Source organism: Oxyura jamaicensis, chromosome 1, assembly GCF_011077185.1.
Source record: "Oxyura jamaicensis isolate SHBP4307 breed ruddy duck chromosome 1, BPBGC_Ojam_1.0, whole genome shotgun sequence".
NCBI classification, from domain to species: domain Eukaryota; kingdom Metazoa; phylum Chordata; class Aves; order Anseriformes; family Anatidae; genus Oxyura; species Oxyura jamaicensis.
This window is the reverse complement of record NC_048893.1, coordinates 153,104,027-153,121,597: the sequence shown is the minus strand read 5'-3', so window position 1 is coordinate 153,121,597 and position 17,571 is coordinate 153,104,027. Positions and strand designations below refer to the sequence as shown.

Here is a 17,571-nt window from a genome sequence, read left to right as displayed (position 1 = left end):
AAGCAAAAGCCGGTTTTGTGCAGAGTAGCAGAATGCCTTTCTCGTCCGGTGCCCTGTGAGCAGCGGTCGGCAGGAGGTGCGGTGCGGCCGTTCGCTCTTTGAAGGAGGTGTGGTGCTGTGGGCAGCGTGGGAAGCCTCAAGGAGCCGAGCACATGCAAGATTTCTTGCTTAGAGTGTCTTTGATCCCAGAGGTACATGAAACAAATGGTTCTGAACACTAAAATCTGTTCAGAGTTGGATGACAAGAAAATGAGGATTGAATGAGTATTTTAGATGATTTAAGTTTGATTAAAGGTATTCGTAGGCTGGAAACATAATGGGAAGAGGAAAGAAGTGTAACTTCTGCCGTTGATCTTCTATACTCAGCCTTATTCTGAGTCAAGAAGTGAAAAACATTTTAAAACTCTTTCAGAAGACATTTAGAAATGTGTCTGTATCCTATGTATATGCGTAAGCACCTTAGGTAGGTGCCTGCTTGTGAAAATAGGCATCAGAGCTGCAGTTAGGGGTCTCAATTCGCTTGCCTAAACGTAGGCTTCTGGCAGCATTGGGGATTCCCTGCAGCCTCAGGAGCATCTTCGTGGGGCTGTCAGGTACCATCCCTCTGGGGCACCTTGTGAAGTGGGAAAGCCAGGTGGGAACCCTTGGCACCGCAGGTGGGTGACCACACTGAACGATGGGCGCAGCTCGGGGGCTCCTCCTTTTCGTCTTGGATGTTGGGTGGTGGCTCGGAAGTGAGCTGCGCAGCCCCTCCACCTCAGTTGTATTGTCTGCATTTGTTTTAGTGCTACCTTATTGTATAAGGACACCTTCTTAATGTCTGAAGCTGAGTTCCACCTTTCACGTGGAGAAGGATTGCTAGCTGAAGGGGAGTGGGAATGTTGGGATATGCGCTGGCATGCAGTGGAAGTCAGAAAAATTATGGGAAGTTGGCTGATTTTGGCCTTGTTCTCTTTTTGTGTATTCCAATACAAAGAGTAGCATTCATAGTTTCTGTTTTTTCATTTTCTTAGTGCTGATAGAAATGAAACAGCCTGATATCGACAAATCATGCAAATTGTAATTATGTTTCATTCAGGGAGTGGTGTATGTCCTTATTTTGAATATGCATCAGCACAAAAAAACATGCATTTTATATAACTAGTTTTGCGGCTTCTCTGTGTAGTTTCTATATATTTAAAGGAGCAAAGCTCTCTCTCATTGTATGCAAAAATGCCCAGTATATGCATAGCGAAGATGATCGTCAAGGATATGGGGACTTCATGTTTGAGTTTGTGTTGTCGTTCACGTAACACAGGATTGGTGTTGAAATTGGCAAGTAATAATCAAGATTAATGAATATCTGTAACAAAAACAAAGTTTTTAGTGCTGTGCTCAGCAGTGGAAAAAACTTGCCTAACTGTGCTCAATCTTGTAGCAGTGATTTGTGTACAGACCTGTGGTCAGTCCCATTGCACGCTACAATGAAACATCTGTCACTGTCATGCTGATTTTTAAATGGTAGTTGCAAAAATACTTTTTGTTTCCCTGCCTGTCTGTTCTGTGCCACAAGTGCACTGGTGTTGGGACTGTACAGTAGAACTTGATGATTTTCAAGTTCTGAAAGACCATTTTAATTGTAATGGAGAACTGAACAATATGTAAAGCATGAAGTAAATACAGAAATGCCTCTTTTTTTGTGTGTGTGTATATATATATATATGACTGGATTTTTTAAAATATGCTGTTTGCAAAATTATTTTTTTGCAAAGCTCTATTTCTGATATTATAGTCTACTGAAGAATTCCACTCCTTTAGCACATATATGCTAGTAAAGCTAGAATTTTTAGCTTATATCATTAGCTCATTTTTCAGAGAAATTAAATGGAAGGCTCATTTCTCAAGTCTCCTTGTTCTCAGTTGCAAATACAATTGTTTCCTTCTTGTTTCCTTCTCTCAGAATCCCCCAGAACAGCAGAATAGGATGAATGGTAAACCAGTCTGTCTCCCTTGTCGTCTTCACAAAGGGTTCCACTAGGTGTGTCAGTATGTCAGGCTTCTCTTTGCCCCAAAAAGCTTAGTTCCATGAGCTTATTGAAAGAAGTTACATTTCCTGGAATTGTAGCATCAAGCGTTTCTTACTGATGTAGATAAAAAGCACTTGAGATATTTTTCCAAACTCTAAGCTGTTTTTTTACTTTCAGGAATCAATCTAGGGTTCTTTTCAGCAGTCTTTTGGAGGTCGTTTATGCAGTCATAAGAACAAAAAGCATAATAAAAAGAGTGAAGACTCTTTGATTAGTATAAATTTTATGGCAAAGACTTTTTGATTGAAAGCAGTTGTACATATGAAATTGAATAAACGAGGCAAAAACTATGCTTAAAGGGTGACATAATCTCAGAAAAAGTCGGTCCTTTTTTTTTTTTTTTTTTCTAATTCAAGTTAAAATACCCTTGCTAGTTCAGTTTAAACGGATTTTTTACTGTTATTTAAAGATCTGAGTCAGACTGTTGGAACTCCAAACTACTATTTGAATTTTAATTTGGGTTCTTTTATGATCTATATTCAGGTGATGTGGGTTTTGGTTCTATTGGAGGTCAAATCAAGGATTCGTGTGTGTGTGCGCATATGCCTACTTCCAGTTACGCTGTTTGTCGAACACATGCAGATCTCCAGAAAAGGATTTAGGTGCGAATGGAAGCGCTTGCTTGGTTGTATCAATTAAGGTCCATTTTTTCACATCCATGTGTTTAGCAATTATTATTGCCTATGTTGTTTTTGTGTGTATGAGCATATGCTGTTGGTTTCTGAATGCATGTAGCATTTCACCCCTGGATCCACAAAACGACCACTGTGGGGAAAAAAAAATTGATTTTTAAAAATATTCTGGGATTAGAAACAACAAAAAGTGGGAATCAGCAGTGTGGCAGCTTTCCCATATCTCTTTCCCATATTTCAACTTCGCTAGGAAGTCAGTAGTGCTGAGAAGCTTTGATCTGGCTGGGATGACCTGAAAAGTGGTGTCTGGACTGCAAAATACAGGATGGGATCAATGTGCTCAATGGAGTAGGTTGGCTTGTGTCTACCATGCTTAAGGCTGGTATCCTGTCAGACTGACTGACTTTGTCCTCACTTCTTGGTGTTTGCCCTGGGGCCTTCTCTAGATCCAGTGTAACACTCTTGTAATGCCAAGGTACTCTGGAGTTTTGGGGTGTCCTCCCCCTTCTGCCAATTTAAACAATCTTAAAAACAGAAAGTCTTTTTGGAGATGTGTGGCATGACATGAATGCACATTTTGTGCCTCGAGCTGTGGCGTGAGGGTATGTAGAGGTGCCTATACCTTGCTAGGGTGCCTGCCAGTAGGAAGGTGATCTCTGAGGATGCCAAGAAGGAGCCAGACCTGTTGCCTGCAGTGTCCTCTGAAGGCCATGTATGTAATGCACCTTCTCTAGGAGAGACACCCTAGAGACACATTGGAACCATCTAAACAGAGCCGAAGAAGGAGGTTGGGTAAATAGTGAAACAGGGTGGACAGTCAGGGCCGTGTGCTCGAGTTTGATCCTTTCCTGTTTTATTTAGCAAGGCTGAAGTGTTTTACAGTAGTCTTAATGGCGTTAGAGCAGCGGCTCTAACGAAGATGAGTTAGCAAATAGGTGTTAAAGGGCGAGCACGAGAGACTCACTCGTCTCTGACACAGGTTGCAAGTCCATTTTGCAGGAAACCACTTGTTTGAACAACAGCTTCCAGGCCCTGTGGCATTTCAGTGCTGTCTCTTAAAAGACTGTTTATCATGACAGTCCTAGGTCTGTTTTGGGATTTATCAGACTCTGGATTTGATCTCATGAAAGTATTGGTATAAGCTGACAGGCAGAAATACCACACGTGGTGTTTTCTCTTCCTGGCATTTAACATCATCATCCTGTCAGCACTTGTTTATCTCAAGTTACTGAAAATATGGATTTGTAGGGCTGAGACCGTGAATGAAAGTTTGAAAGCAGTTCCAGACCTTCTGGAAATAGGTAAAATCATACCTCAGAATTATTACATTTTATTCTTGCTGAGCTCTTTTTCTGCACCCATCTAGATTGTTTTCAGTTATGAAACCTTTCCTAGACTGTAACTGTATATCTTAAAATCTATCTATACATAACAGGCTAAGTTATTTCACTTTCTTTTTCCTGTGGTTTTGTATTTAAAGAAAAAGGTTGCAGTTGTAGCACCTTCAGAATTTAGTACTGCAATGAGCCATTATTGCTTATTAGAGCAGAAACTCTTTTCCCACTGTATTTCAGAATAAATGGCTATCAATAAACAGTTCTTGTGGAAGACAGGAGGACTCTTAGATGTGAAAACTTGTAAAAGTGTGTGTTTTTTTACATTGGTTGTACTGAAATGGGATGACCTGAATCAGTTGCTCCTGTGCTCTTCTGAAACACTGACCTTAAGCTGTTGCTTGTGCTGTAGCACGCTAAGAAACAACTACAAAGCCCCTCTGCAGATTTTGAGCAACCCCTTTTGAGCAACCCCTCGATTTTTAGTTGGTTGGGTTCTTTTGCATGCTGTTTTCAGTTACTTTTTCCTGACCATTGAAAGCAGCTGTGTTTAATGAGCTGGAACAGAATTAAGTCAATAAAATGTACTTTATATGTACATGATTAGCAGTCTTAAAGTAAAAACAAAGTTCCCTTAGGATTGGGAATGATATCCATGCTAAAAATATGCTGCTTAAAAAAATATTACCATAAAATCAAAGGGAGAAGAGAATAGTGAAGAGTCAGCTGAAACCATTAAAAAAAAATCATTATTGTTTTAGCTTTGCTAAAAATCTAAATGTGTTCTTGAAGCTAGTCTGTAACAATAAAATTTCATATTAATTCCTGCCTTATGATAGAAAAAATGTCAAAGTTTGAAAGCTAAGCAGTGCCTAACATTTATTGAAAATATTAAGCACAATTTGGTCAATACACCTAATTTGCAGGTGATTTAATTTTAATACTAAACAAGCATTATGCATATGTGTGACTATATGCATAAAGAACTGCATGTGAGCAGATGCTGTGTATATTGTTTGTTAATAACTAGACGAAATAAAGGCAGGGGTTTATACTTTACATGTTGGAAAAATGGTACGAATGTTTTATGCAAGGTCAGCTTTTCTGAACTTCATAGGGCAAATGAAATAATTGCTTCTAAGAAATTGCTTATTTGTGAAAGGTACACTTGCCATTCAGTAGGAGAATGAGGAGCAGTACTTAGAAGTTCTGTTTTTTGCTTAATGTGATGGCTCAGCTACACACTTCTCATCACAAAAATAAGGTTTATTGTGCAATGACGCCCTCATGCAAAATGATGCTATATGCAACACAGTGTTGTTTGAGTTTTAGGCAACCCAATAATAACACTTGGTCAAATTTTCTCTCTAATGTTTTTGGTTCCAGAGAGAGGACATTTATGTGTAGTTACTACCTGCTAAGATTTGGAGAGTGAGGCAAATTGTCTTATACACATGGTGACTGTTTAAGTACTTTATAAAGAAAAACAAGTGACAGGGAAAAAAAAAAAAAAAAAAAAAAGCCTCTCTAAACCCACCACAGCTATATTCCTCACTGGGAACGGCTGGAAGCCCCCTGCTGGCATTTGGGCCTTATATGAGCTGTGTTGAAATCTGAAGATGGAGGAAGGAACTCAACCGGGGAGACTTCTGTAATGCACAATATTTTATAATGTCTTTCTAATAAGTCACCCGTCAGAAAATCGTAAGACTACCGTGATGTAAGAGAAGCACACTATGTCTAGTTTTCCTTTTTTAGACATTTCAGAGAGGTTTTTAGTTCTTGAATGTTTTGGTATACAGGCTGTGAAATAAGTTTATTGAAGAGTTCAGTATTTATCCACTGCAGTATTGTCTGGAGCAGTAAAAAATTATAAAGATTATGTTGTGTCATAGAAAGCAGGCTCTCCAAACCTAGTTGAATATTTCTGGCCATGGAAAAGTCAAATGCTGAATTATCAGACCTTCTTTAGATTAGGAATATTTGAAATAACTATAGGAAACATGAATAGTTTATCTAATATTTAAATTAATGAGCAGATTATGTGAAGAAGAATAAATGAAATCAGCTTTAAATAATCATAAAATGCATAAATTGAGCTGCTGAAATTGTGTTTTGCTTGTTCTCTTCTACCTAAAACTAAAGGAAGATTTTAGTTTCAGTGAATCTTCTAATTAAAAGAAAAAAAATCTTCTGAAGTTTATTAGTGACTGCAGTTTGGTTCTGTAAAATGTGATGCCTGTATGTTGCTAGTAAAACAAAGTGTTATACTTGAGGATAGCATCAGGAAAACATGACATTCTTCTTTCTTTTTTTCCCCTCTCTTTTTATTCTGGACTAGAAACAGTATTGAGTTAAAGTACTGTGATAAATGTGTTCTCAAATGAATGTCAAAAAGGACAAAAATTGCTCTTCAGGAAATTTAGAGCCTAGAGCCATCTAGGAGGGTACAGTGTTTGACATTTTAAATTCTCAGGGAAGGGTTTCAGGGAAAAAACAAGGTATCTCTGTGTGTGTTTAATCATCACTGACTTTAATCAATGATAGAAACCGCATGACTATAGCCCTTTCCCTGTTTCAACATCAGTATATTAATCTTCGCTGCAATAACAACTAAATTGGAGTGTGTGAGAGTCCTCAAGTCTTGGTGGAGCTGGACTGCGCAGTTCCCTTCACCCACTGCCTGCTGCCCTGCACCCCCGTGGCCGAGGCTTAAAACACCCGTGTGGCACAGCCGAGGTTAAAATCAAGGGGTTCTCTCTGCCAGTGCGCTGCCCTTCTGCACGCAGCTCAGAGCAGGAAAACGAAGCAGCAGTGGGAACATCGCAAGTTTGTGAATTACCAGCTTCAAGCGAGCGTTCTGCATGCTTTGATGGGTTGCTTCATTAATTGGGCTTTTGGTTGCTTTGTCATTCTTGCCTTGTAGCTGCTGCCGTCCCTTTCCCTAGGGGTCACAAGCCAAAAATTGTACTCTAGCTCTTCAGTCATGGTTGAAGCAATGTAGCTAACTGCAGGTCTTCCCCCCACAACTCATAGTTGATTCTTCTCCCTGCTCCCCACCATATTTACATAGACATACACACAAAACAGAACAAAAAAAACAACACAAGAAGACATTTACAGATGTCACCCCTGAAAAGAAGAAAGAAAAGACAAAGTAAAAGCAGGATAAAACAATTTTCTGTGCTCTGTTTGGATCAGCTTTACTCTAGGCACTTACCAACTGTGCTTCTTCCATTAAGTGATCAATGTCATAAAGAAATTCAGAATAATTGCTTATGATAATTTGAATACTCTGAAAGTAGTACTGTGACACTCTAAAAAAGATGCACTTGATATTTCAGACTGATATTTAGAGCAGAGACCAAGTTCAAAACCAGTCAGTAAAGACTGATTACTCTTTGTTTAGGTGTTGCTGGAAAATGTCTAGCTAGAAATTCTAAATTCTTGTTAATGATGATAATGTAGGGATACCTGATTTTTTTTTTTTTTTTAATTATCCTTCTGATTCTTAATGCTTTTCGCTTCAACTATACTAAAACAGCTAATCTAGCCCTGAAAAGCAGGCTTGAAACGTATTAATTACATTACACCTGTGAATTAACAGTCTACCTTCAAAATTCTTCTGTTTTTATAACTTCGTGTGATTTTTTTAGTTGTTTGTGGCCTTCAAAATGTGCTGCATATAGAATGCAGACGTTTGTGTCTGAATTAATCTCAGGACAATATATCTGATGTTTCACTGCAGAAAAGCAAGTTGTAAAAAGCATAGTGGAGTATGTGAGTCTTCATTCAGTGTGAAACTGCTTAGTCTGTTGCACCTTTTCTTTGTCATCAAGTTCTCTGCAGGGAAATCCTGATGTAGACAATGATCAGTAAAATTAATCTAGATTAATATCTAGATAAAACCTCTTGGTGATTTAATTCTAGTTCAAAAAACTGTTCTTTTTCTTAATCTTGACAATTTTTGGGGCTCATAATCATACATCAAATGTGATTAGGTCAAGAAGAAAAAAGGACAGTTATGCATATTGAACTTAAGAAGTGTGAAATCAAGAACATGAAAAATACTGAGAATTATAATAGAAAATATTTATTTTAATATAGATATATAATGATATTAAGTATTTATGAAAGAGAGGTACAAGATGAATGGATCAGGCTGCTTTGTGAAACGGGAAGTCGGAGGAGCATGCTGGTTTGGAAGCCAAAGTCATTGTGAGATAGTGATAAACTGAAGGAGCAAATTGCAGGAAGAGTGGAGAGACTTTCCAGTATAGTGTAGGAGCACTGGGTTATCTTCTGAATATCTAGAAATGATTTTTTTTTTTTTTTTTCATTTCACAATGTTTTGTCCCTACAAAACTGCTTGGGAGAAACCCAGGCTCTGTGCTGTTCCAGGTCAGCTTCTGTGTCACTAGGTGCTGAGCGTGTTTCTTGACAGAGACAGGCTTTGGGCAAGGTCAGACATGAATTTAACACACATCATGTAGTAAAATTTCTAATAGTCAGAGAGGTTTCAGCAACATCAGAGTTCATAATCTAATCCATATGTTAGCCGGATTAGCTAAAATGATGTATTCTTGTCTAACTTTTAAACTTCTATTTCTTGAGGCCATCTTATGCATCTGGATTAAAAAGCACTCTGTCTTAGATTTGTATTAGTATCGGTGGCCTCCCCTCTGCCTCCCCTCATTTCTCTTCTGAAGTCATGCTGGCTGGAAGCTTCTTTATGAAGGTAAGAGACTTCCCTGAAAAAGCAGGAATGGAGTTCCGAGAAAGAACAAGTACTGCAAAGAATTGTAAAACTGCTTGCTATGTCAATGTAAGACCAATAGACAAACCCTAGTAGATCAGGTTTGACTGTAGGACTAGTTCTTTCCTTTTGAGCACTCTGCTGGTTTATTTGAAGGTTGGGAAAGAGAAAATCTATGCACAAATAATAATAAAAACATGCACAAATAATAATAAAAACAACAAGCATTTGAGTTCAGAATCCATTTTTTATAAGAAAATATAAAGCCTTTTCGTTTCAGTAAAGAACTTAAAGAACACATGTAGGGGAATAAAGAATATAGTAAGTCTGAAATTGGTATGGCATTGAAATGTGTCCGAACAACTTAATAACATGGTTCCTCTCTTTTACAGTGTCAGCTACATGACTAGGTAGCTGCCTGCCTTTTTAAACAGCAGTGAGTTGATTTTTTTACAAGCAGTGGATAATATTCAGTAACCAAAAAAGAGAGAGAGGAAAAAAAGGCTGTTGTAATGCAATAGTGTGAATATTGCTATCAGTATATACATTTTTTCTCTTGATGCTTGTGATGTATTGCTGCTGGCATACTACAGACTACACCTTGGCTTGCCCTGTACTGTGATATTCTCTGTGTGATAAACTCGAAGAGAATAAAAGAAAAATTAGAACTGCGTGTTGTACCTGTGAATAGGCCTTTCTGGTATGATGATTAAATGTTGCTGCAGGCTTATTATCATTCCTTTAATTTGCATGTAGGTGGGTGGTATATTAGTCCACTTTGCCTCTTGCTGTTTTAACAGTATGTTATTTTAAAATTCTAATTTAATGCAGCTAATATTTAAATTAATTAGTATTCCCTATGACAGCAAATGTATCTGATCATAAGCGAGAGGATTTAAAAAGTTTTAATAGAAGCTCGCAGTGCTTTAATCCCTTAGACAACGTCAGCGTGGACATGTTTTGCATATGAGATAATTGCACCTGAAATGATAAGCGTTTCATATGCATGTGGTGTAACTCACCCCTGAAACAGAGTGTATTAACAGTTTTAATCCTTATATTTCTTGGTTTGAGTAAGGCATCACTAATGTGTCTTCTTGACCCATTCTGTGGAGTAACCTGCTCTCTCTTTACAGGACCAAACTTTGCTCAAGCAAAATGGTCACTGCACTGATTAAAAAAACAAACAAGCAAACCAAAAAACAAACCCACAGAACTTTTAAACAAGTATCATAAAAGTTTCAGCATAGGTTGTAGAAAAACAGACTTTCATGCAGTTCAGGTTCCAGCTTTGCTTGTTTTAAATGCTAGGTGTGGCCAGCCTTAAGCATCTGAAGTATGTGCTTGGGGTGCCATGACCTGGTTCATCCCCCCTGCTGCTCCTTCTCTTTCTGTTCATTGTGTTTCAGCTGCTCTATAGCAGTTGCCCTCTGCAGAGGGGCCCTTACCCAGAGCAGTGAAATTGGCATTATATTGCTCTTTTGTGAGGCAGCAATTCCTATGTCTGCTTTGTTGCATCTTGGGCAGCGATTTGGTGTGCCGTTATCTCTCCAAGGCAAAATGGGATGAGAGGAGTCTGTATTTGGGGGTGCTGCCTAGGAGTGGGAATGTGGGAATGCTGTGGGAAGTTAGAGGTGGTCAGCAGTTTAGAGGACTCAGTTTGGAGATTCGGTATGGGATGGGAGGTGGGAGTCAGTAGGGTCAGAAGACTTCTCCAAGGCTTGGGGAAGCAATGGAGATGGAGGAAAGGAAGAAGCTGGCTCTGATGCTGTTTTCTTTGGCATGCATAACGAATGCAAAAGTACCTAATAGATAATGTAATAGACAACCTTTAATTTTGCAGTTTTATTTTCACTTTACTGCTGAATTGGAATGTCTGGGGATGGGATGTGTACATCCAAAGGCAGCTTGTCAGGAGAAATTAGTTCAGAAGCTGTAAAAATTTGAATACTGAAGAACATGGAAATCATGTTTAAATAAATGATAAGGGTAAACAGCTTTCAAAAACATCTAGTAGTATGATGAAAAAGGTATCTTGTAGCATTACTAGAACACTTAAGAAATACAATTTCTTAATAGTTGCAGAAGTTCAGCAATTTGTAGCTGCATTAGAATAAAGTTTTATCTTTTTGTTGGGTTCAGCTTCCTGGACTGTGGCACGTAGGTGTGCCAATCGCTATGTTACGCTTCCGCCAAGAACCACTTCAAAGAGATTTACAGGGATATCACTCGCCTGAGTTCATTTTCATTGCCAGAGGTCACATTCTTGCTTTTGCATGCTTCCATGAAGGCAATCTCAGATTTCTGAATTCTGCATGGTAGCAGGATTTCTTAAAGTATCTACTGCTCTTCCCTTAACATAATGAGATTTACTCCTGGTCCTGTCTGTGAAATGGATTTATTTCAAGGCACACACTCTTAACATGCGTGGTGAAATGTTCCTGTGTATGTGGGGTCAAACGTTTGTCACGTATATGGAGTAAACAGTTGTCTTCATAGATATGAAGCAGTGTTATCAATTCCTGAACAGCACTCTTCACAGCAATCAATTCGTTTTGCCTGAAAATGTGCATGAAGAAAAAAAAGATTCTTTAAAAATGAAGAGAAATTCTATAATGTTTAATACTGTAGGTTGAAATGTATCTTTCTTCCATACCTGCTTTGGGATGGAGAAACAAGGAATTGTGATGATGGAAACCACCAATGCCAGAAGGAAATGTTGAGCAAATCAGAGACCATATTATCTGTTAAATGCTGTATTTGCCAAGGAGATTAAATTACCTCTGTATACTATTGTAGAGACAAGTTTTATCTAAAGTCTTAGATGAACCCAACTTTTGAATGGTCCACATCGCTTACCTTTTTCATTCTGGTCTCATGCTTTTCTAAATATGATTTTTAAGGAATCTTCTGAATCTTTTCTGCTTGCCTAAATATGATGTAGGGGGTTCCTGTTTCAGGCATGGCGTTGTCCTATGTAAGTAACATTTTTCCCACTGTGTAGCTGAAGTTCCAGGGCCAGGAATCCCTTCATTAAGATGTCTTCAACCAGCACATGCATGAAGGGACATACATTGGATATAATAAATTTAAACATTTTGTCATTCTCCAAGAGTACTCTGATCAGTAGCTTTTTTGTATGTGTGTATGTAAGCTTTTTGGAATATGTTATTTAAAACCACCTTACTTATATAACTGATGGAATATTGAGGGTACAAATGTGTAAGGCCTCCCTTTCCCCATAACTATATTCATACTACCTCTGAATGAGTTTTCAGAGAAAATACGGAGGAAAAAAAATAGAAGTATAATTTAAAAAGGAATGTTGGGGCACCTTCCTGACATAAAAAGGTTAGCTTCAGGAAGGTAGTGTAAGAACTGAAAGTGAGTATAGAGTCAAGGATGACACAGATTTAAGTTTTCATTTTAGAATGTCTTGCTTTTTTATTCCCATCATGATCTTCCCTTTCTACTTATTATGAAGAAGGAATTATGTACATACACGCAACCACCAAATTATGATTCAGCCCACAGAGCAGATAAAAACGTGATTCCTGTCAGTGAAACAGTGTATCAGAACAGAGTTTGGACAGTAAAATTTTTGTGTTAATGTCATTTAAGTTCTCACATCTTTCTTCTTTCATGGAATGTTTGTTTTTTCATTTTAGAAAACTTTTTTTTTGATACAATGTAAAACATTTTAATGCCACATGATAACAAAGAAGGCAAATAAGGTGTTTTCATGCTTGATTATCTCCAGTTATTAAAAGAAATAAAAATGAAACAGCTGTCAGAACAGTACCGAATTCCCACTCTTGAATTTCAGTGTGCCAACAACTTGAAAAGATGTTCATTTCTGTGAACTTTTCCCATCCCAGTAGTGAAGTAGCGAATTGGCATGACAGTTACTTGGGAATGTTAGACATTAGAAAAAAACAGTAAGAGAGATTAGATTGGAATTTAGGACTGCTCCATACAGAAGTTAATATGAGCATGTTCATATCAGGAATGGGCTTTCCGCTGTCGTGTCTGTAATACTTGGCAGTAGTTAGCTCTTTCCAGCCCAAGTTTTACAGGAGAACAAGAGTGCCAGACATGAGCTAGCCCAGCAGGTCAGTATTCATACTAGGTGATGTGCAGTGCGTATCCAATGTATTTGACCAGTGTTAGCTAGTACAATTCAAGCTAGAATAAGATTGTAGTGTCAAGGAAATGCTGTTATATGACACTAATGAACTGTAATAAGTGTATTCTTCCCACAGAATTTTAGTTACTACCCCCATCTAATTTTTGTTTAACAAGATCTGATGCCTTTAAAACTTGGGGTATTTCTTATAAGTATATATACCTATGCTAGAAACAAAAAAGTTTTCTATGCCTTCATGTATTGTGTACCTTTATTTCAGTGTAATCTTTGTAATTATTTCTTTCTCTAGGGGTTGATCTCCAGGTTTGTACTTCAAAAAATCCAACATGCTGCAACAAAAAGATGGAAGAAAGATATCAGATAGCAGCAAAGCAAGATATACAGCAAGTGCTTCAAACATCAAGTGCTACATTAAAATTTTTAATATCTCGTAATGCAGCTGCATTTCAAGGTAAGGCTTTCTGCTTTTTGTCTTCAAACCTGTTCATACTTTTCTTGATTTTAATCTTTGATTGTTTTTCTTTAGTTTCTCTTTTCCCTGCAGAAGGAGCGTTGAATCATGTAGGTGATAAGCAACTGCATTGCTTTTGTAACTAGTGACTTTTGAAAAATATTTGAGAAAAAAGAAAGAAGCAGTTTTAAAAAGATGATTTGATTAAGCCTATAAACCACTACATTGGCTTTCCTCCTAGACTTCTTTAATTTGGATGATAATGTAATTAATTTGGCAAAACGATTGCCTAGTGTGCTACAAAACAGAGATTTTGTTATTCTGTTTCTGCTCACCACATTGTCTTGTTTTAATGGAAATACTGGGGTGGTTTTCTCCTGAGGTATGTTTCTGGGATCAAATTTTGTTCCAGTTACGTAAGTTCTTGAATTTCTTTTTAAAGAAAAGTTGATAAAAATAAATAAAATTTGAATTTCAAATTGAATTGAATTGAAATTGAATTGGTAAAATGAAATTGAATCTGGTGAATTTTGGTTGTTTCAATGTATGGTAGAAAATGATCTCATGAATGTTTGAGCTGTTGGTGGGATTGCCTTTAAGAAATATTCCTGCGTACTGTTCATTTTGCACTGAATTTATAAGGCATCAATTAATGCAGAAATCCATCAGGAACTGGGAATATGCAAGAAACAGTGGCAATGTATGGTTGTATGTGATGGAAAGGGAAATAGGATTCACACATATTAAGGACAAAGTCCTACAGTTTTGTCGTTTGTCTATTAATGTGTACTTAGAGCCTTAATATGCACTTATGGCTACTTGGGTGGATGGGATAAGATGTACAGGCTTATGAAGTTGTCCCTCTGGTGTCTCTCTTGTTTTTAACCTTTGAATCTAAAATGCTTAGCAGATTGAAAACAACTGCTCATAAAATGGGCCACAAAATTGACTCTGAGCTCCTAAGGCCTTCCCTCTTTTGAAGTTTAGGTTCTGTCTAATCCTAAGACCAGGTTGTTGTCTGCCTTCGGGAAGCATTGCCATTTAGCCTGGCTAACACAGCTGTCAGTGGGTGTCATGGTCAAGGGATCATTGGTAAAGTGCACAAAGAAAGCTCTCCGTCATCCGCCTCTATTCTTCCTTCCAGCTTGTGTATATTAGCCTTCTTTTTCTGCAGTATGCTGTGTTGCTTTGCTGATCTGAGGCTGAAGACCCTGTGGAGCTGAGGAACCAGCGGTACTTTCCTTAAGTGAAGGCTGTGCTTTCTACTGTGGGATTTTAACACCTCCTGCCTTCCCTCAGCCCTAGGACAACAAAACAAAACAAAAACCCAACCAACCAACCAACCAACCAAAACCAAAAACCACCTTTACATATCTAGGTTATATACTTGCGCAATCCCAGAATTTCTCAGTCTTGACAGGAATTGGATTTAAGTGAAATTAAAGTGATGTTAAGTGACATCAGTACCCAGAAAACTGACTTTTCTATTGCTTTTACATCAGTCTGTTGCATATTTTCAGACTGTGTGCAGGCTATATGCCTACCCGTGTAGCTGAGTTCTCCCTGAAAGACAGGGGTATGCATGCCTTTGAGGAGAAATGATGATGAGGTGTTTCCCTCATGTACAATCTTTGCAATCATTCAGGATGGGAATTCTAGGCTCTTTTTGCCTTATAAAATTTTAATTGTAACCCCTGCAAGTTGAGGAAGGTGCCCTAACCAACAATTTAGAGGCTCATAAGGAGCAAATGCACTTTTAAATTCTCCCACTAATGCCATTTTACAGTGTTAGAAAGGGATTCAAGAAGCACTAGTGATGATTCATCTTCCCACTAGAGGGATGGTTTGAGCACCTCTTGAGGATTACATTTTTTCATCTAATGATGAAAAACACGTGAGCAGTGCTTGTAGCAGGAACCCAAGCCATCTTTCCCAAATATGTAGCATAACCACTCAGTACTAATCCCACTGGCTTTTTCTCATTATTTGCTTTTAAACTAGTATTTTTCAATGCATATACCATGAAGTATATATTTTGTATATGTTACATACTTCAAATACTTTAAATTATATGATTTGATACTTTTGTCTTATATTTCCATCTATGCAAGAAAGTGTAATTAGAGAGAATATTCTGTAGATTACAGAGTTGCTTAGATATAAAATCTTCTTTGCCCTTAAAGTAGTAATTTGTGGGAAAATAGGAAGTTGTACATACTCTTCATTTTTGAAGAATTGCTACCATTGCTAACTGAAGTTCAGGCTGTATGGTTTCAGATTCGGAAACCATAAAATGATGTTGCTGATGTTTTTTGGGTTTTGAACTCTAGGAAAATAGACATATTTCTGTCTGGACAAAATCCTGAACAACCTGGTCTGCGTTCAGATTTTAACCCGGTTTGAGCAGGATTTAGGACTGGAGACCTGAAGGCCCTTCCCAGGGCCTTTGTCTCCGCATTCACCACCTGGAGAAAGATCACACCTTTAGGCATTCCCCTTATCTTTTGTTCAGACTGGACTGTGCAGCTGGAAGTGAGATTACCTCGAAGTGAAAACTTTACCAAGCTTTCCTGCTACTTTGGCAAATGGTCAGACATCTCAGCAGCTAGGCAGAAAGTGTGAAGGGGATTGTTGGGGTGTGTGCAGGTGGGAGCAGGTGTCATGGACTTCACCATGGCTATTACCTGCCTTTGTTGAGGTTGGACGCCTTGGCCTGAAAGAGCTGGACTGGCTCCAAATGAAACAAATAGGTAATGTTTTCTTTCAGTTTCATACATATTCAGTAGTGAGAGGTAGTTAAATTAAGTCATCTGTGTCTGCCTTTGGAGATCTTCAGAGGCATGTTTTCTGTATGCATTAAATGAAGCCGAGAGATACTACGTACTAAAGGATCAATAAGTACTTTAGGACCACTGTGTTTGCTCATAAAGCATCAGTGTGTCTGTATGTTAGCTCTGTGTGTGCACGTATTTTCATATGAGAGTAAAAATATCTGTATATGGTATGTCTATGCTACCTTCTATTGTTTCTTTAAATTCTGTGGTACTATATTGTGGTAAGCATGGCCTTCTATTGACAGTTTTCAAATGTTGCAAAAATTCCATCCAGGCCTTTTAAAACACGTCAGGTTAAATGAAGCAAATTGTACCACTTGTGTAGTGCTTCTTAGCAAGTACTGTTACGGTTTTTCCTTACATTTCGAGGCATTTTAAAATGTACGTCTGCTTTTTCACTCCACATCTTGATTCTTCTTAATACCTTTGAAGAGTGATGAAGGAACAGAAGGATACGAGAGAGTGAAGTTAAAAAAGATAATATATGCCAGCCTAGATATTAATCTATTAAGTGGGAGATATTTTGTGGAGAGCAAGAAATAATTCTTCCCTTGGGGAAGGTGACTACAAAAGTCAGGCTACATGCTAACAGATTTTAAGACAGTTTTGTTAGGTAGGATAGCATTCTTGCATATCTTTGCATTTTTAGCATTTGTTGTCTTCATAACAAGTGAGAAAAGCACTGTGAATGCTGTGCAGGTATTGCAATGCTTTCTCCATTCTAGGGGAAACCATAAAAACAAATAATTGCTTTTTTAACCTTTATGCTATATGCTGTAGACCAATATATATAGTTCTGCAACATTCTTAGATAAGAATATTCTTAGACAAGATTCACACTGACCCTTGTTGATATCTCCAAATGAAAGAGGACAAAGGGCCACCAGAGGTCAATTTGCATGGAGCGGCTTGTGACTGTCCTGCTTGGAAACAGTGCTTGTTTGTAGGACATACGGTTTCCAGACACTCTGTGTAGCACTTGGCCAAAGTTTCCTCTGGGATGAGTCTTGGGCCGGCAGATTTTTATTTTTTATTTTTAGTTCAAAGTATCTGTAGTCATGTGAAGACAGTTCACCAAAGTGGCTCCTTAACATGAACATCTAAGAGGGAACATAGATGTGTGATAGCTGGGCCTGCTGATATGTTGTAGCGTCGAGAGGTTTAAACCTGACATTGATGATACTGTCTTTAGGGAGGAGATCTTGGCACAAACCATTCCTCCCAAAATATTTTGGCATTGTTCCAGGGAGAGCTAGGTGGAGATGTCCAACACAGCAGGGAGGAGGCAGAAGTGGTTGTCTGGCTCCCTGCCTGGAAGTGTTCACACATGCATGGTCAGCTACCACTGGCG

The 17,571-nt window shown here is 38.2% G+C and overlaps 1 protein-coding gene across 9 annotated transcripts in view; it reads left to right on the top strand.

The window, feature by feature from the left end:
- GPC5 (glypican 5) overlaps positions 1 to 17,571 on the top strand; it is a 783,354-nt gene that overhangs the window by 1,431 nt on the left and 764,352 nt on the right. For 8 of the 9 annotated variants that reach the window (XM_035319367.1, XM_035319357.1, XM_035319387.1 and 5 more), the window contains exon 2: positions 13,225 to 13,386. In XM_035319367.1, the coding sequence (XP_035175258.1) occupies positions 13,225 to 13,386 (162 nt within the window). Of the gene's footprint in view, positions 1 to 59; positions 192 to 13,224; positions 13,387 to 17,571 lie in introns of those variants that run through there. The other variant, XM_035319400.1, reaches the window with a different exon arrangement.